Consider the following 20,736-nt stretch of genomic DNA (forward strand, 5'->3'; position numbering starts at 1 on the left):
GAAGTTGGGAGGGGACACAGCCTGGACAGATGACCCAAACGAGCCAAAGGGGTATTCCGTACCATGTGACATCATGCCCAGTATATAAACTGGAGGGAGTTGGCTGGGGAACACTGCAGCTCAGGGATTGGCTGGGTACTGGTCAGCAGGTGGTGAGCCATTGTATTGTGCATCACTTGTTTTGTATATTCTTCCCTCCCCTCCCCCCCCCTTCGTTTTCAGTCCTACTAAACTGTCTTTATCTCAAGCCACGAGTTTTACTTTTTTTTTTCTGATTCTGTACCCCATCCCCCAGTGGGATAGGGGAGTGAGCAAGCGGCTGTGTGGTACTTAATTGCCGGCTGGGGTTAAACCACGACAGTGTGTTAACGTTGATGGTTCAAAACCCTGTCCCAAATCAGCAGCTGAATTAGCCGACTGTCCTAAGCTGAGCCACAGCTGGGCCTATTGTGATGGGCAAGCCATCACGAGCAGATTTAAGGTTCTTCCTCCTCAACGCATCCTCATCCCAAGAGGTGAGTACCACAGCCCGGCACAGGGGAACCATGGCTGCACACCCTGCCTACCTGTAAACCACTGTCCTGCGACTTCAGCCAGTGGCAGCTGGCATGCCTGGGTGGGAGGGGAGCGGTGGTTTGCCTCCCCACAGCAGCCGATCCCATCTCCTTGGGGAATGCAGGGAACACCAAGTGACTTCCCGCTGCGATTCACACAGGCTGATAAAGCCGCGTGTTACCTTTCAGCAGTGAATAGCAGGAGTGAGGAGCCCTGAATGCTAATGGACTAGCTTTGCAGTGTGATAGGGTTTTTTTCTGCCAAACACAGGAAAACCCAGTCGTGGTCATATTTTGGATGCTCCTCTTAAGAATCTGCTCTATAAAAAACCTCCAGTGTTGCTACTAATAGCAACAGTACGAGGGCAGGGATTGAATGAACATCTTCCAGCTTAAAAAGCTCAAAAAATCTGTCTTAGCTACTATCTTAAGTTTATTCTAAAATTTCAGGTTTTTAAATGCCAGTTTCCAGGGACAAGGAAGTGCTCTGTTTTTGTGACAGTTTGTGAATGGTTTCCATCTATATCTATAACATTTAAGAGCGGTTCAGATGCCTCTTGATAGCAATGAGAAAGTGTGTGGAAAAATAAACCTAGGCTTTATTATTGCTTAAGAAGAGTAAGGTGGAATTATAGCAAAAAGCCAGTAAGAAAACTGGCTTGTTCCTGATTGTGGGATACCAGGCTGGTGGAGAGAAACAGCTATCTCCACAATCAAAACATGAGAGTAGGTTATTGCGTACTGGGCAGTACTGTGAATCCACTTTAACATGAAAGTAATATTTAAACTTTAGAATCAGTTACCTTCAGGGGGGAAAGCCAAAGCCTACACACATTCTCCAGGCTGATTAAAGAAATAATTTTAAACCCCACCTTTTTCTTTTCTGCAGCTTCCTGATCCCTCCTTTTAGACTTTCTAGTTACATCTTTGACAAGATGCAGTTAATTGGTCAGGCAGCATAAGTATTGTCTTTGATAATGTGCAGAAATCTAGTGGTGAAAATAAATACATTTGTTCTTCCAGTCACCAGAAATTAGTGAAGCAATACTTGTTTAATTATAAAACATATGTGTGCTTTGTTAGTTTCCATCTGTCTGCTCGCTGATTTGCAATTAAATGACCAGAAGAAAAAGATACGTCCTGTGGCAATTCAGGGGAAATGATTCATCTCTAATGTTTCTGTGTTGTGGATGTCTATGGAGCAGCGTCTGTGAGAGGGAGGGAGTGGGGAAGAGGGGGAGGTAGGGATAGAAGGGAATGAGGAATGCTGAAAAGCCTCTTGCTTCAGTTCAAACATATTTTGTTGCCATGAAACCAAATGTGGACTCTCATTAACTTATTGTAACTCATCTTTCTCTTTGGGAAAAACTGGGGAGCAAAATGGAACAAGGAAGAAATACCTAACGAGGAAAGAAAATGGGATTGCAGAAAAAGGAGGCTGGTGTGGTCAGAGTGAAAAGGAAACCACAGAAAAAAAGGAAGGATGGGAAAGTGATAAAAATTAAATTTAATTTGAGTATTTGGAGGTGGAAATTGAATTGTTATAGTATGTCACAGATTTTCCCTTTGCTAGAAAAATGCCAGGCCTTACTTAGTGTTCCTTTCTTCTATCATTGAACCGGTTCATTTCTATTAGCTCTCAGGGATTGCTGCAGTGGTGAGTCAGGCCTGTTACTCTTTTTAAAATGAGACATCCAGAAAGGCAAGAGTATTTTTAAATTAATATGAAGAGAAAAAAAAAAGAAAATTGGTGAGCATATGGTCTCTTCATAAATAGTTCAAGAGATTCACAAAATCTTTTGCTGTGTAAGGTATTCCCATCACTGATAAGGACGTACAGTCTACCTCCATATAGCTATGTGGACGGGTATCATATTAGCTTCTCCCCGTCTCCTTCATGTGTTACTATTCTTCCTTCTCTTTCTGCAAAGCAGTGGCTGGAAGGAGAGCCTTTCATGCCCCTTGTAATTCTGGACACAGCCTGCACAGGCACGTCTTTGGTACCGGAAGGTAGCTGTCTGACATTTCATCTTCAGGAAGACTGGCAGGGAGAAGATAGCCAGCCTGCCCCAGTATTTTTAGTTTGATGTTCTGTGGTGTTTTATTGATCATCAGCAATGTCCGTCACTGTGTATAACGATAACTGTTTCAGAGGCAGAAAGGGGGAGACTGAATAAGGCCTTCAGGATTGTCAGCTTGCTGCTGGTGGATTTGTCAGTCGTTGGTGCCCCCCAACTCCTTTGCCACTGGGAGCTTCTTGGATGTTCTTCCGCATTGACGGCAGGTGGAGAGGTGGGTGGGAGGAGGGTTATTCTCCGCTGAATTGGTGCTTTCTGATGTGGAAGACTTCCTCTGCACAAAGGGGCAGAGGGGTTTTAAAGGGAGATTTGTGGAGAGGGAGGGAGAGACAGAGGGAAGTCTGTGTGTTAGGAGTTTTCAGTGTTGCCTCTTGTGCGTTGGATTCTTCTCCTCCTTCTCTGGACTTCTTGCATCGACTTTCTTCATTACCAGCAGCACCAGAGAGGGGCAGAGGTTCCTTATGCTAATAGCACGTGTCTGTGTTGGCCCAAAATGTCACCATCTCACAGCTGCTGAGCTCCATGTCCCAGCTCCCGGTTCCTCTCTGTAGTGAGGACTGCACAAACCAGTGTACTAAAGATGAAGTAAATAAAGCATAGCTTGGCGCCTTCATTATCAGCCTTAGCAAGAGAGTCAGAGTATGTACAAAGCAGCATAGACTGGACTTGCATTTAGTCTTTTGCCCTTAGAGCAGATTTCAAATTGCTCATCTGAAACGAAAGGTGTTATTTCCTATTTGTACCAGCCTCAGCCAATATGTGCATGCACTTGATTAAACAGTGCGATAAGTCACTATTGAAAAGTGTGACCTTGAAGCCTCCAAAAGTTTCTATTATTTCTTTTTACGGTTTTGCAGGCAACTCTCCCAAGCGCTAACATAATGCTTTATTGCTAATATTGCTGGTGATGATAACAAAGGACCGTTCCCAGTCATGTGAATGTGCACATCCCTGTTGCATCACACAGAGGGAAGAGAGCTCAGGATGTAAAGAATACTTTCTTCTGGTCTGAAAAAAGCAGTAAATTTAAGACTCAGTCTAGGAATGCTCCTAAGATAACATTTTATTTGAAAAGTACACTTCTTCTGAAATTTTCAAAAAGTGCTTGTAAATCTTTGCCAGATGAATTTTGGTTGTTTCATTTGTCCTTTTCATCTCTTCTCTACAGATGATGATTTTTTTCACGAGCTTCCAGAAACTTTTCCATCTGATCCTCCAGAGCCATTGCCCCACTTCCTCATCGAACCCGAAGAGGCTTACATTGTGAAGAACAAGCCTGTGAATCTGTACTGCAAAGCAAGCCCAGCCACGCAGATCTATTTTAAGTGCAACAGTGAATGGGTTCATCAGAAGGACCATGTGGTGGACGAGAGAGTAGATGAAACCTCTGGTGAGTTTGCATTATGTCATGGCGGGATAAGAATTAAAATGCATTAATATCAAGCCCACTGTTGTAATCTACCAGCTATGTCATATGGCAGCTACTTTATTCTTGATATAGCTGTGAATTCTGTATTTGGCATTACTGAGTATTAGCTGTCATAATACAGAGGTGGTGTCTGTATCCAGATCAGTTAGTAAAGCATGCTTGTAGAGCACCATGCCCAAGTTTGAAAAAAAAAAAACAAACAGGAGAACCATGCACAAACAAAAGGGAATTGCTTTCTTAGCCAGGTCTACCCTCCATTCACTTCCCCAGTGTCACAAATTCCAAGTGGTTGCACTGTATCGTAGTCACAGACCAAGAGTCATGTTCTCCCCAAAGTGCCAAAGACCATTTGGGTTGTTCCTAGAATGATGTTTTTTTCAGGAGATTTGTGAAAAAAAGGAGAAATTTACTCAGCTTCCAGCAAGAAAGAAGGAGAAAACATACCTGGGCATAGTTTAGAGCAGTGTATTGATCCAGAGCAAGCACCTGGCTGTTATTCCATTACACTTTTCTGCCTGCTTCATAGAGCCTCTATGAAGGAGAACTACAATAGGTTAGCAAGGAAAAGAAAGAAAAAAGAAAATAAAAGGAAGCCAAGAGCCTCATCCTTCCTCAGTCAATACCAGAAATCCCACTGACATTCACGGAAAAATAATAGGACCTTCACAGTCCAAAAAAAAAAAAGGGGGGGTTAAAAACTTGAGTAATAAACGAGCGTAAATCAAAGATATGATTGTTCCTGTTTGGGAAGACTGGTAATCAATAGAGTTTGAGTCACATGCAAGGAGAAGCAGGACTTACTGTTGTTTTGATGGCTCTGAGAAATAACTGGATACCTAGCAAGAAGGTACCTTTCATTTGGGAATTACACCACCACTTGGTCTAATTACTTAGAAAAATAACTCCACCAGATGTCTTGGAAGTCTCTTGTGAACTGGGTTTTATTTGTTTCAGCTCATTTATTAGCACAGAGATCAAAAGCATAAGCTTTTAACGGTGCTGTGGTGCTCTCAGCTTGAGAAAGAGAAGGTGGGTATAGGAAGAAAGGCTGTAGAAAAAAAAATCTGTATTAAACTTTGGCGCAGTTTATTTGTTTGCAAGTATTGGCTTTTCCAACAAGTTGACTGCAGCAGAAAAACTAAAAAAAGAAATTCTTGTTAGTTAATACATCTTCAATGTTATTCATCCATGGGAGTCCACTGGAATGAAGAAGGACAAGCAGGAGGGGAGCTATCGCTGTGTTAATTTTTTAAGCTTTTATTAACATCAGCATTCAGAAATGTGGAAGAGCTGATGTGGTGACTGCAGTTTTCACTACAGGTGAAAAATTCATTCTTTTTTCTTAAAAATCTAATTGTAGAGGAACTTCATGATACTGTAAAGCAAATTGCATTTGACAAATGTAGAAGGCCAGTCTTGAAAAGAGATGCATCTGAATATATTGGAGGACAAATGGTTTGCATAATAAACAGCAGCAATTCTATGCAAACGAAACCCATATCCACTTAGAGATTAACTTTATCTACTGGACTTTGGTGGGGAGGAGAGTGTCAAAAGCTATGCACATCAGATTATTACAAGCCCAGCCACACTAATAGCTTGTTGAAATGAAACTGTCATCAGAACCTAAATTTGTCGGTCAACCGGGTTGTTGCCAAAAGGTTGGATAACGCATGTCACAGTTGGAGTGTTTGTGCACCTTCCTGTAAGTAGACTGAGAACGTAGGGCTCACAGCACATAGTATGGAAAAGGATAAACAATATATTTCAGGTAGTGGTAAAATAATATATTTTTCAAAATGCTGGAAGCTTGGGAAAATATATCCACTGCAGATGGAGCTGGAGAAAAAGTTGCAGGAGACGGTGACTGTGAGGATTCATTCTCACAGTCTGAAGAAGGAGGTATGAGATCATCGGCTTGGCAGCTTGCACCAGTCAGGCTGGCAAAGCCCTTTGACTCTACCACTTTTGAGGCCATTTGGGTTTCTTTTGTTATTTTTGGCTAGCTAGTGCGGTAGTTGTAACTTAAGGCGCAGCAGTAGTGACTGAGCTGCTCAGAGGGTGGCATCAGGATGGCAGCCCAAGCGTACGCTGCTGCTGGCTTCAGCCTTGCGCTTAGAGGCTGGAGAAATTGTCCACAAACCAGGCTAGGTCTAGCCTTTACATGGGCTCAAAGGGATCTTGGTTACACAGTGTTTCTGCTGGGCAAGTCGTGTAATCCCAGCAACTAAAACTGGGAGCATTCTTCTTTCCTTATATCTTACTGTTCTTAAGGTCTGTTCTGCCTAAATACGAAGAAGAGCACCATGCTGAGGCCATCTTCTGCTGCCGTTTTTGAACCAGGCTTTCTCTTTCAGTTCCTTAGGTAGAAAAGCAAAGCAGAGAAAATCAAGACAAACAGACAATAAAATATATGAGAGGAAAAAAGTAAAGGTCACCTGTGCTTTCTTTTCTAAAGGATGGGTAATCAGGAAGAAAGAGGACTAAAATACAGGTGTGATGCTAGCAGTACATCATCTTGGGATTGTAAATGATGCATGAAAGAGAGAAATAGGTTTTGATTTGCAAAAGATTATGTGTTCATGGACTTTGAGCCTGTGCCCAGGAATGAATTCTATGTAGAGATTATTAACTCTTCTTACAAGGCAAATTTGTTTCTGTCATTGATAAAACCAGAGACAACAGCACAGCAATAGCAGTGGCACAAGAGATGGAATGAGAGTGCAGTCCAGCTCTCATCGAAGAGAGCTGCTAGATAGGAATGTTGAATATATTAAGAAGGTTAATTTTATAGAAAGGAAAATAAATATTTATATGTTTTTCCTCAGTGTATATATATTTTTTCTTTGTAACAGAGAGAAGGTACAAAATAAGAGTTATATGCACTTTGCACTGTGTGATATTTTTAAACAGTAGGTAAAGCATTGCTGTAAAGAACATGCATAGAGACTCTGTGGGAGTTGTTGCCTTCTGGTTGGAGAGGATGAGAACAGTAATAGTGACAGGGTGTTCTAGTACCACTTTATTTAATTAAATTAGCCTGAAGAGAGAGCCTTGCAAAAAAAAATTCCAATGATTGAGTCTGAGAAGCCAGAAGCTTTACACAGAAGATCATTACATTCTGGTTTTTAATCCTCAGACTCACTGGAGTTTTTCTTCTTTATGGAAAAAGCTAAGCATTTTCATAAAGAAGTCAAATGGGTGCTTTGAAAATCTTTAGTGCACATCTTTGACTCTTTCATTTCCCATGTACGTGAAATACAAGGCAGGGCATGGTCTTTTTTATGTTTTTACTGGAATATTTCCCCATTAATGTGGAAAAATATATGTAAAGAATAAGAACACGGGTTTTAAAAAACAAAGATGAAAGTTGTTTTGAGGGAACACATTTGATTTTATGGCTGACTGTCATAAAAGATAACAGGAATGAAAGTAAAAGGAACCCTGCAGAACTGATGTGTTTGGGGGCAAGAAAATTCCATTGTCACAGGGCAGGAAGCTCAATAGCATCAAGAATTGTTAGAGCAATTTGTGCACGTTTTCCAAATTACTGTACCTCTGAAAATAACTATGGCAAAAGATTTTATTTTGCATGTGTGTTTTTTACGGAGAAATATTTCCAGACACACACACACCAGTTCTGCAGTGGTGGGAGAGTTGTGGATGTATAGACAATCAGTGTCCTGCACCCCTTTAATTTGTCCAGAGGGATTAAATGCTGCTAAATCAAACCCCACATCCCAGTGATGTACAACAGAGAAAATTCAGGACTACAGGGACCTTGTTTTTGTCTTTTCAATTTGGATATGCTTTGTAATAGTTTCTCCATGACTATTAAGGTGAAATGATCTATAAAACCCCTCTTGCCCTCTGCAATGCCAGTGACATGTTCTTCACTCTCCTTCAAGCAAGGAGAAAACAACATTTGGGACTCTTCTAAGTGCTAATTAAATAGACATATTGGGCAATTCAGCCGGCATTATTGTTTGCCTACACTTTCTGTCTTCTTTTGCTGGGATGCACAGGGAGAGGAGGGCTCAGGGAGTTTGCTGATGACCTCCTCCATGTTCCCAAATAGCAGCAAGACAGAATAAGGACTCTTGAGCCTGGCCCGAGGCCCCCACTAATGCAAAATGAGCAGGCTTATCCGTGCAATCTCAGAGGAAAGGCATGCTGAGGGAGGCTCTTTTCCCATGTCCTGCCTTCAGAAGCAGGCTCTCAGAAGACCTAATGTCCTCCAGGAGCAGCCCTGGTGCCACCCAGCCTGCAGCAAGGAGGATAGGTGGCTCTGAGGACTTTCCCTTCAGCTGCCCCTTCAACTCTCTGCCTCCACACATATCAACGAAAATGATAAAGTTAGAATCTGGCTCAGAATAAGGTTTTTGTCTGATTAGGAGGGTTTATTGAACTGCACTGAAGTGGATGAATATGCTCTTCTTTTCAGACAGAAATCTTAGACTTCTTTGTTTCAGTTTCTTTACAGAGCTGCTGCTGTGATTCCCATGCTTACCGCCCACCATCACCTTTTCCCATTAATAAAGTATTTTTGGATGACTTGCAGATTTGATGAAAGGAGACTGAGCTTTTCACATAGGGTCATCATTGATCTGGCAAATAGGAGGTTGTTACCTTAAGCAATGGGTTTGGCTGCCTGTTGAGGGAGCAGGTACCCAGCTAGCTAAATCTTTAATAGATCACCCGCTCAACAGAAAGATCAAAGATTGACGTCCGCCCTTTTGCCTTTAAAACAGCTCTTACAAGACGCTGCAGCCAAGACAGCAGTGGGGAAACCTCCATAGTGACTGTCCCTGCTCTTCTGGCACCATGTATAAAGGCAGGAAAATCACTTCCAGCACACAATGCTCTGTCACTTTATCTTCCTCTTTGTGTGTACATCTCATGAAAGCTGTGTATTTTGGTGTTTGTGACACCACATTTTAGAAGGCTGCATTGCCCTAACAACAAAAGTCACATCAACTTGTTTGGATGTTGTTTAAGCTGGGACTTTTGATTGTATATCAAAGATCATCACACAGCCTCTCATTTTGAGAAGTTGTGCTCATTTGTCTTAGTATTTTTTATAAATAAGAAAAGCTATTGTTTCTAAGTATAGCACTTCTTTGAATACCCGTGTTAAGAACTTGATTTGGGAGCCTAAATACAAAATTCACGTGCCCCCTACCCCCATGTAAGCACAGCTCAGGGAGAGGAATGTCGAAGGGTAATGTTTTCCTCCTTTCCTCTGACCCACAGATCTTCCTTTCTTTACTGCTGTTTTCCCTCTCTGCACGTCTTCCTTGCTTAATCCCTTTTTGCTTCTTGACCTGCTGCAGCCTCCTAATTTTGTGCATTATTTTTCAAGAGTCCAAAAGATAAGGAAAAAAGCTATTTTTCTGAACAAATGTGGCCAGTATCCCTATTAACTTCACTAAGGAGATGACAAGTGATGCTAAATGCTCCAGTTATACTTAGCGTGCAATATTTTGACTCTCTGGGGTAGAATACCTTGGGGTTATGTTAGTAAGGGTAGCCACATATCATAAATAAGGATTGTTTTCATTCCACTGTTGTCACAAGTCATTTTATTTTCCATTTATCATTAGATCAAATCCATTACAAACTTCAAGCACCCCAATTCAAAATAATTATTTCTCAGCAACATATTGCCAATTTTTAGCTCTGTTCCTTCAATACTCTGCCCTAATCCAACTCATTTCAAGGAAATTTAAAAATGTGTCTGTGTGTCTCTTCCCAAATGCTTCTATTAATAGTTTTGAGGTGTGGGTTAGAATTGATAGATACTACAGTCCATGTTCTTTAATAATTCGAAGTCTGTCTTCTCTTTGGAAGGATGCTGTAAGTGAAATGTTTATATGTATGGTCTGAAAGCCTGCAGCTGGTGCAGAAAGGAGCAGACAACTCTATTTCTCCAAAGAACTGAAATTCTCTGGGGAAATACAGGCTGTTTACTTATATAAAAGTATATGAACAAGCCCACACTTTTTTCCTATTTGACATTTAGGTTGCAGCCATTTTTTTATGTCACTCGGGCTATCTTCTTTCTGCCTATCACTGCCTCTGGCCTGGTGGGCAGCTCTCCTGGGCAACAGGAGCCTCATGCCCATCACCATTGCAAGACAAGTTCTGTCCTCTCACAGTTTGTGTCTTCAAAATCAGATGCTGGGAACGTGGTCCCCAGCACGCCCAGATCAAGGGAATACCCGACAACAAAGCTGCCACAGATATTTTTTTGCAAGCAGGCAGTTTCCACTTTTATCTTAAGTAATTAGTATATTTTGATAGGAAAAAAAAGACATTTTGGAAGCTTCAGAAGAAACATGCTCACAGAGAGGCAGAGAATCACCATTTTCTAGGATATAAATTCAAAATGGTGGTTATTTTTGTTGAAGTGAGGGGAGAAATCACTAAGGTCAGTCCTGACCTAAAGAAGGGAAATAACCTTTTTATATACAGAGCAAGAACATGGGGCCAGATATTTGCTTCTGGAGGGAAATCTGCTTATAGGCAATGCAAAACTACTCCCCAAACCCAGGGAGATTATCTTTTTGTATAGAAGCCTGCAAAAGACTTTGGGGGTTTTGAGTTTAGACTCTACTGAGTATAGTATTCACCTATAATACATGTATTAACATGTCATTGATTTCTTATCTAATCGAATTGTTGTATGCTGGTTTTTTGTCTCTGTAATTCTTTGTGGAAGGCTGCTTCTATCTCTTAGACCTAGATGTGTTCACAGCCATTGACACTGTTCTGCTAATGCTGTCCTTCCCGGCAGCTCTTTGCCCTGGGGGATGTGCGTGCCCACCCACCTTTACAGACAGCAGCCATGGACCTCGTGAACCCCCTGTCCTCATGCTGCTAAGCTGACTGAGGCGGGCTCTTCCAGCCTCGGCACTTGTTCTATCCTTCAGGGTATTCAGGGATGCTAACAGTGGGGCCCAGAGGGAGCTACTCTTCCTGCAAGTTAATCCTGCTCATGCTCTTCCTCCAAGTAATGATGGGCCCATGGGAAGGGTCATTTGCCTATTCCAAATTTTCTGTGGATTCACCATGTATCTCTCTGCAAATCACTCAATGTGTCTGTTATTTACCTCTGCAAAGTGCTTTGGGACCAAAAGATAAAAGCTTTAGGCTATTTGTTCATTTCTTATTGCAGCATTAACTTCCTATCTGCAGCTGTTCACCTAATTGTCCTGAAGGTTTTCTGTGGGCTTCCAGAAAAACAAATCTGAGACAGGAAATAAAGTTATTTAAAATAATAATAAGAGGATGCTTAGTGCATTCATCTGAAGCATTTGAGGATACCCCTCTGAATATTTCCAGCCTACACCTTCTCTTCCTCCAAGTTTTTCCTTCATTAAACCATTTGTTACACACTCGTAATCCCATTAATTCCCCAAAAGACATCTTCAGACATCAGTCCACCCACCACAGCTTCAGACTAGCCACGGCTTTGCACAGCAATGCTTCCTTTTTCCATCCACGTCCCCTGGCTCCTTTGAAGCTGAATGCCCTTTGAGTGGGATCTGGGTCCCCCGTGGTGAGGGTGGTCTGGTGCCTGAAAGGCTAATAAATGTCAGCTTGGTTTGGAAGCGAGTCCCAAAGGTTAGTCTCTGTCCTGTGTCTGCTGGCCTAAATGGATAACAACTGTTTTTTGGATACAGGAATGGCAGAAAAGAGCAGAGCCAAGGACTTGTGTGCCATCAAACAAAGGTGCTGCAGTCAGTAGCACCCCGGCAGTGCTAGGGCAGGGATATTTGCATCCTATAAATGTAGTTTTTTCAGTTCATTAAACATGAGAATGGGTAGGACTAATAGGTCTGTAGTTTGTTTACAAAAATCCCGGAAAATATTCAGGGAAATGGAAGGTCAGAATTATACTTTATGAAGTATATATGTCAATGAAAACAAGTTATAGTCTGATGCAGTCACTGGAAATGTGGTCTAACGCTGTTTAGAGACATTCAGGTCTTGATGACTGTGCGAGACATTTAAGCGTTGTTGTCTCGAGTCCCTTGATGTCTGTATAAGCTTGTATCTCAGTTACCTGGGTAGTATCTTCTACTTTTTCCTCTATTAGCTCATTACACAGTGAAACCATTCTCTGAAGAAGAATTCCTATTGCTTAAAACTATACTGGAGAAATCCTTTTTTTAAAAAAAATAAATAAAAAGCCATTTGTATGGAACAACGATTGCACATAGATCAGATTTAGTGAGGCTTTTTTCATTATGAGGGTAGGGTATCAAATCATTGCTAATATGTAGGGGAAAGAGAGGTGGCTGTCACATGCAGGTCTGACCCATACAGGATCTAATTTTGTGCTGCCATTGCAAGTTCACCGCCTGTATTCATTTTGTCATTCCCATGCATTCCTGATTCGTACATAAATGAGGAGCATGATGTGGTAGGTACCAGCAGGACTGCCATTCACCTGCAAGGTTATGTACAGCTCTCTCTCATCAGGTTTTGATGGGATGCCTTTCACAATTCCTCATAACTTCTCATCCCTCTTCATATTTTGATTGTGAGAGCAGAAAGGGAGTCTTTTGTCAGCCTCTTCTGTGTCTCTTCTTCCCCCTGAATACTGATCTTTAGGCCCTCACAGCCTCTTCTATTATTTGCTCCCAGATTTTGATTTTAGAGAGAATCTTGGTTGGTTGATTGCTGCTTTTGGCTTCCCAGTGACTTGTATGATGATGTGCTGACACTGCACCTGGGTCGGTTACCATGCCCTCCTCTGAAGAGGAGTAAGGATTGCCAGGCCTGAAGAATAACTATGCCTAGAAGTGGATCAGGCTTGTTTTGGGGTTTAGTTTTAATCCTTTTATTCTTCAACTAAGGTGGAAACCAGTATTGGATTCAGTCAGAGTGGGTACCCCGAAAAAAAGAAAAGAAGAAGAGGCAGCCAGAATTATAGGGATATTATTGACGGCATTTACTTACATAGTGAAAAAGGTCTTTTTTCATGTCAAAGTCTCATGGATCTGCAGAGCAACTTGCTCACATCCCCGGTGCCTCACTGTAGCTGACAGGGATCATGAGCTGTGCTGTATCCAGAAACACATACACACCAAATGACTTCTGTGACCACCAGGTTGCCTCTTCGCAAGCCTTCTTGTGATGATTCTTTTATTTGCTACAAACTAAGAAAAATCTCCTGGCATTCAGAAGCTGGTGTTTTGACTGCTGCCCTAGCACAACCCTGAAAACATGCTGGATGGGAGAGCAGACAGTAAATTCCCAGAGCTTCATCTCTGTCTGAAGAAAGTCACTTCACTTGACAGTGCACTGGACAAAGCTGTTTTGAAAGCAGCTGCTTGCCTTTCTCTTTTTTTCTTTTTAATATTTTTTCAAGATACCCAAGTCAGCTGTGAAATGCCATCCCTAGCATGCAGAACAACGGCAAAATACAGTGGGGCTTTTACACTTCTCCCCCAACCTGCTGTTCCTGCACATCGTGGACTAAAAAATAGGAAAACAACTGCTGAGGAAGGCTCCCGAGTGACCCCTTGTGTCACGTTGCGACTGTCCTTGTTCCCACAATAGCTGCACCAGCCACTGAACTGTGTCATCACATCAAGTTCACAGAAATAAGGCATTTTCACATTGTCTCTGCTTCTCAAAACCATGCAGAGTGGGTGTGGTACATAAGTACATGTGCAGATACATATTTTATATGTATACACGCAGACATATATGTCACTATGTCAATAACATACACAACTTGGTGTATATTTTTATATAAAAAATTACACACAAACCCATTTACTGTTCACTTCCCTGCCCCCCCCACTGTGCAAAGGGAATGTAAACACACTGTTCAAAATTCAGATGTTCTCAGTTGGCTTCCCAGATGTTTGAAGTTCAATAGATTTTTTTTTTTTTTTTCATAATTTCCTTGGCTTCTTCTAGTGAAGTGCTAAACAACCATTATTGCTTTTTGCCTGCACATTGAGATTCATCTGTAGGCTCTGAACAGCCTCAAAAGTGCTTCAATTTTGCATGAGCACTAAGCTGGGGACTGGGAAGCATTACCCACTGCTGAAGGCCCAGATCATTAGAAGGAGCATGTAAATCCTCTGAACCAGAAATAAAAAGTGCACAGATTTTCTTTGTGAAGTCTCAGCTGCAGCTTTAAGTAAAACATGAACCATTGGCATGTTTTTTTCCTGGCCCTTGAAAAAAAAACCAACATCTTTTCTCAGCTGCATGTGCGTCGACCAAAAGAAGGGAAGATTGGGCTTTGACCCAAAAGCTGGAGCTGTTAAGAGCTCATACTTACGCTTTCCTATGTGGACGACCCCTCTTCTTCCTGCTCCCTGTAAGTAGCACCAGCCTGGCAGGGAATTGCTTGGTTACTGCCACAGAGGCAGGGTTGCTTAGTGTTGGGATGGCTTGGTCAAGATGCTTTGACTCGCATTTGTTTCTGTTCCTAGACCTCAGCCTATGTGAATTCAGAAATGATGATGCCCATGGTTGAATGTAAATATATGCTTATAGTGAGGTTTTCTTTGGAGTCCTGCTACACCAGAGCATGATTATTACTTTTGTATGAGGAAAAAGGAAAAAAGAAAGTGGCAACAATAGGCACACATTGTTATATGTTGAAGAGAACAACACATTTTGGAGCAATTTCTGCATATTCGCAAAAAAATGCCGTCAAACAGAAAATAGCCTCCATTAAAAAAAAAGCAGGAGGTGTTTTTCCTTTGTCTCTGAACTGTTTATAGGCTGAGAACAAGCAATCCATTGCTGTTCTAAGGTATTAAACGGCAATAGTTCAAGGGTGATGTAAAGCAGTCAGCTGCTGAGGTTGGCTGGGGGAGAAGACAGTAGAGGGGCTATTTTACCTTCCCCAAGAGGACAAGCCCACAGGGCTGTACTTCCCACCTCCACCACGCTGACAGGGACCAGGGCACAGGGTTTGTTTTCCACCAGCATTTGAGAACTCAGTTTTGAAATCTTCCCTGCATCTTACACAACTTGGTCCTTCAGATGTTAATGGGAAAAGAACAAAAAGGCCTTGTTTTCACTAAAAGAAAATAAAACCCAAACAGAATGTGTGTTCTTTAATTCCAGTTCAAAGTAAAATCCTTCTGAAGACAACCCTTTGTAATTTTTGTATGAGTCAGTTAAAAAATAGTAGGGGAGCTGGGATTTTCAGTTAACTCTCTACGATTAGCTGGTAATTAGATACCATAGCTAACTGATGCAAACCAGTGCAAACTTGACATTGGTCTTAAGGCAAACTTGACTTTATTAGGCTGTTGCCTTTATCTGTATTAATTTGAGTTAAGAATGTATCTGTTTCCTAAAGAGAAAGTTATGAAGAGAGCAAAAATAGCTGGAAGCCTTTAATTTAAATATTTAAGATAATATTTGTAGAAAATAGTTTGTGATCTTCAATGCATATCACCAGCCAGCCACAATTTACAGAAAAGCAGTACTGAGGCAAAACCAGGTGCATGCAATCACAGCATGAAGGATTACTGCATGTTAAAGCTGTTGCTCTGTTAAACTATCTCTAGATATCTATCCATCTATCTATCTTTTGTTAAGATTACAGATACTCTATATAGAAAATAAGCTATAGGCAAAGTGTGCCATTATGCAATCATCTCTGTCCCATTAGGATGCACGGAGTACATTTTTCTCAGCAAGAACTTTAATATTTGAAGCCATTCTTCTTATGCATAGCCTATTTATTCATTTTTTAAACACCAAATTCCATAGCTTAAGTACTCTGATATATTTGAGCAGAATAACTCTGACTGTGAGGAATCCATCTCTGCAAGAGGGTAAATAAATTTCAATTTTGACATAGCACTGATTTTATTTTTACCTTTATAAAAAGGTTATTTCACCAAGTAAAGTGATCAGCCTCCTACTACAGACACAGGTTGTTTATAGCACCTGTGATGAGTGATTAAATAAATCAGACAGGCCATTCTGGACTGTCGGTAAGTGAAAAGATCATCATTCTTGGCTTTGGTCACTTAAGTTTTACCATCAGAGAACAACCTAATAACTAAGGACTGTATAATAAGAAAGCAATCTGTTTACCTTTTATTAAGTCTGTTTATAGTCCTACCACTTTGGTGTATGGTCTTGGCCACTTTCATGAAGCAAAAATTATGATGCTATTTTAAGGATTTTTGGATGAAGCTTTGTATGAAATGTAAGACAGTTGGGGAGTGTGAGAACTGAAAATGCTTTCATCCTTTTTGCCAAATACTGTGGAGATAATCCAGCCCCTCCTGAAATTATTGCAAAACTCCAATGTTCTTTTTTGGTATCAGGATTCTCCTTCCACCCTCGTCTTGCATTAAAAAGCATGTATACTTAGGTTATTCAAATCTGTCCTGACTGAGCAACATTCATAAAGTATTTCTTCACATCCCTCTCCTACTCCTAATAGCTAGAAAAAGGAACTGTGAGTCAGAAACCATGGACTGTTTCAGACTGGCACTGATTTATTTTAAGAATGAGCAAGCCACCGCATTTTTCTCTGTGTTTAGGTTGAGGGTCTGAATGGGGATGCACCGTGGTTTTCTAAATTGCATGTCGTATAATTTGATTCTATAGCAGCACGTGTTGCATGGACATGCAGAGGAATACCCCTACCCCAGAGCTGTTTTGCTGCTGACTCCCCAAAGCCTTTTCTACATCATCAAGAAACACCACACCTGCCTTCTGTGTCCCCACTGCACAGCAGGAAGGGAGATTTGGGGGTGCATGCAGTCGGGGTGCAGGGAGGGAGCCAACAGCAGTGAACGTCACATTTGGGAGGGTGCTCTGAGTACTGATTTCAAGAAATTGAACTTGTAGAGGGCTGCAAGTTACCTGCATGAAAATGGGCTATATTTCCATACTTATTTACAGTGGCTGAGATACACCTGCAATCTATATGCATGTATTACAGTAATGTCTTTTTCCAGACCAGTAGGTCATAAAGTTCAGTCTCCTTGAGAAATGTGTTCTATGGCATATGTGATTACTAATTAATGAAATACCTTTCAGGCAAATGAAAGCACAAAAGCACAGAAATCATTTGAACTTCTACTTACAGAGAAAATAAACAAATTATCCATGCAGTTTCTTAGAGTTTGTAAGTGCAGTCTAGTCTTGCACCTAAATAGCTCCTGTTCAGTGTTGTGCCAGAGGGTCAAACACATGCCAATATAATACCTCCACAAAAATTACTCTATCAAAGTCCTGAGGAATATTTTCACACATGCAGGTTTTAATATCAAGTGCTGAACATTTATGGGAGCCAAAATACATCAAAATAATTTCTTGGCAGAATGATGGCCACTGAGGTGTAAATACTCTGTGACCTAGACTGACTCCAGGTTGGATAATTACATTTGATTAATTGATAATAATCTTCTGTTTTCAGATGTTTACGGTGATCACTTATTGTCTTGCGCAGTCCTATACAGTTGCAGAACATTCTAAGACATTTTTGTTTCCATTAGAAAGGAATGAATCTGATCGGCAAATCTGTTCCTATTAACATCATTGGGAAATTTGCCAGTGCAATATGGAACCCACAAGTTATTATTGCAGTTACTAATAATCTACCATAATCTCATACAATTGCATTACATTTGCATACATTAAAAAAAGATAACATTTCTGCCTCTGAAGACCAGATAATCTACCTCACAGTTTGTATAGCCAGCTAAGTTCAGCACTCGGGGACCACATGAATGAAGTGTGTCTTTGCTTGATTGTGTTTCTAGGATACAGCTTATAATAAAAGACCATGTATATAAGGCACAATTCCCTCTTCGCTCTTCCTTTTGCTCCAGGAGGGGTAGTAATTTTATTTTGATATATACCATCAGCCAGTGCCTCCCCCCGTGCTCATTCAGCTGCACACATTAGCAGTAGGCAGACTGAGCAAGGCTCCCTCCGCCCTCTGCCTCTCTCCACCCATTAATCCTTCCTTAATGTGCAAATACAGAAATAAGTAAAGTTCTGGCTCCTTCCTGCTCCTTTTCAGAGCCCAAGTGGTATTAGTCCCAGAGATACATTTATTTTATTGAAATGAATAATTGTATATGCTGTGTTACTAAATATGCAAAAATTGTCATTTATGGAGAACCTATTCAATTCATTGGACTGGGACATATCTGCAGACTGATTATGCCAAATGCCGTAAGCTATCCTCCATCCTGAACTGGACAGAAAACTTAGGGGCAAAAGGATATCTTAGACCAGTTTATTTAGTCTCCTGATGGCTACAGGGTTTTGAACCTCTCTTTAGGGAAATTCCACCAATGTAGTATCTTTTTGTGGTGCCAGGTTTAGGTAAGTGTATTAAATCTGACTGATCTGTGTATATAAATAGCTTCAGCCTTGAGCAGCCTCTGTGACATCTTTTATAACCCAGCAGATCCAGATCTATATACACAGGACCCAGAGAGGACAGCAAATATTTTTGCTTTTGTTTTTTTTTCCTGAGATTTTTTTACTTCCTCATACTCAAGTTGTAAAAGTTCTTACATTGCTTCTCTCTTGGGAATGCTGCAGTTATTCACTGAGATCAGAAAAGAAACACTTGTGCAGAAAGAGCCCAGCAACCTGGGGATGCATTTTTAAGGATCTGTGAGGTTTTTCAGTGAACAATCTTAAGATACAATTACTGTTTATTTTGGATAATTGCTTTCAATTACTTTGATTTTCTGCATTTTCATTTTAAAGCTCTTCTCTTCACAATCTTCTTGTTGCCAGAAATAGGGTGGTGATAATTAGACCCAAAATCTTCACATATCTGTCTTCATACCCAAGATCCAGATGGGCTACAAGAGGCTACAGAAACAGTTCTCACTTTGTTGAATGCAAATCAAGTTTGGACAGTGCAAGCAAATGCTTTTCCCTGTCATATTCTAGCTATTCATCAGAGGGAGAGTACGAGTTAGAAATACTATATAGATGCTCTTTATGAATTTATACACGTTAGAAGGGACATGTCAAGCATTCTAGCTGCCCACATTTCTGTTATCTCCCTTCAGCTGTGTTTGTTACTGCATTGCTTTAAAATAGGAAGATCCTGACTTCTTGTGAATTGTGCCACCATCTTCGTGATTGTATTAATTCTGGAAATGTGCAGCTTACTCAAGTGTTGTAAGAAAACATTTATGCTGCATATCTTTGCCTGCTGTATAGTTTAGCCATATGAGGAACTAGATTGAAAAATTCAATATATTCCTAATACAGAAGGTAAGGTAGAGGAGATATTCTCTGTGAGAGGGTGACATTTTGTTACTTAGCACTGCGGCAAAGTAGAATTGGCCAATATCAGGTAGATTATATGCTGCATAAATTGCTACTAATGATGTTAATCTGTTTTGTCCTAAGTATATTTAGGCAAAATATAGGGACTCATTTTATAAATTGACTTCTAAATTTGCACTCAGATGTTGTGCACTGACCAATAATCAAACAATTCGATAAACAGTTGCCTGAACTACAGGCACAGCGTGTCACATTGTCTGGAAATATTGAGACATGGGTTGTTTGGCTTTTTTCTTTTTTTTTTTTTTTTTTATTACTCCAGCTACTGTTCTTTGATGTAGAAGCAGAAGCAGCTTTGACAGGGATAAGATGAAGATCTCTGTTTGAAGTCATCATACCAGGGTTGTCCTGCACTTGGTGCCCATGTGAGGTGGATAAGCGATACACTCCTGAATGAAAGCAGACAGACTGTACCAGCTCCTCTGTGAAATCTGATGTACAGCAGTATGTCAGCTGGTAACAAGGCAGTTGCTATCTGAGGTATCTCAGCAAATTGCGGTTTTTGTAATCTAGCCTAGAAAGGGATTTTCTGTTAGGGGTTACGTTGCAGTGTGTTAGCAGAAGGAATAGGATTGCAAGTTGGCACAACAAAGGAAATGCATCCCTTTGTGCTTGCCCCAGAGTCTGAGGCTGCGTGCATTTCAGCTGGTGAAATGTTTCTTCTGTATCGATGTGGCTGTGCAGTGAGGTGCCGAAGAGCGATGCTGGGAAGGAGTGGTTGAATCAGCTTCGAGTTCTGGCCATTGATCCTTACAGCCCAGATGATCTCATGGCATCACCAACTGGTTCGACACATTTTGAGCTCTAGAAAAAATAGTTTACCTTAAAGACAAAGACACAGTGATATTTTTTGCCTGTAAGCAGAAAAAGGCGGCATCTATTTGTTATGGCAAGAAGGTGTGCATCTCCTTGGTCATGGCACAACAGTTGGTATTACTCAAAGATCAAAGGAAAAATTACTTTGAATAACCTGAAACCTATCAGTACTTCATGGCTGTCCCAAAAGACATTACCTGGAGTAGCTTGTTATTTTGAATTAGAAAGCATCTCAGGAAGTCAGAGATAAAAAGTTCTGCTGGTGTGTTCACTGGGAGCTATTTATCATATGGGTTTGTATCTTCAACAGACTATCAGAAAATGGTATTTATGTCCTGAATGTTAAGACTATTTCATAATCATTATTAACCAGTACTGTCATTATGAGCCTGCTTGCTTTAGCCCTCGGGTAACAAAGTTCACTGCTCCATCAAGCTCTGTCATAATCAGCCTTATTATAAAAACATAATATTGTAACCTTCAAAGGCTCCCTGGGCTAGTGCTATGAAAACTGGGAATGAACTGAAGTAAT

The 20,736-nt window shown here is 40.9% G+C and overlaps 1 protein-coding gene across 2 annotated transcripts in view; it reads left to right on the top strand.

Annotated features, from left to right (window-relative positions):
- UNC5C (unc-5 netrin receptor C) overlaps positions 1 to 20,736 on the top strand; it is a 269,800-nt gene that overhangs the window by 165,046 nt on the left and 84,018 nt on the right. For both annotated transcript variants that reach the window (XM_069784212.1, XM_069784203.1), the window contains exon 2: positions 3,801 to 4,022. In XM_069784212.1, the coding sequence (XP_069640313.1) occupies positions 3,801 to 4,022 (222 nt within the window). The remainder of the gene's footprint in view (positions 1 to 3,800; positions 4,023 to 20,736) is intronic.

The sequence above is a fragment of the Haliaeetus albicilla genome, chromosome 1 (genome assembly GCF_947461875.1).
Source record: "Haliaeetus albicilla chromosome 1, bHalAlb1.1, whole genome shotgun sequence".
Lineage (NCBI taxonomy): Eukaryota > Metazoa > Chordata > Aves > Accipitriformes > Accipitridae > Haliaeetus > Haliaeetus albicilla.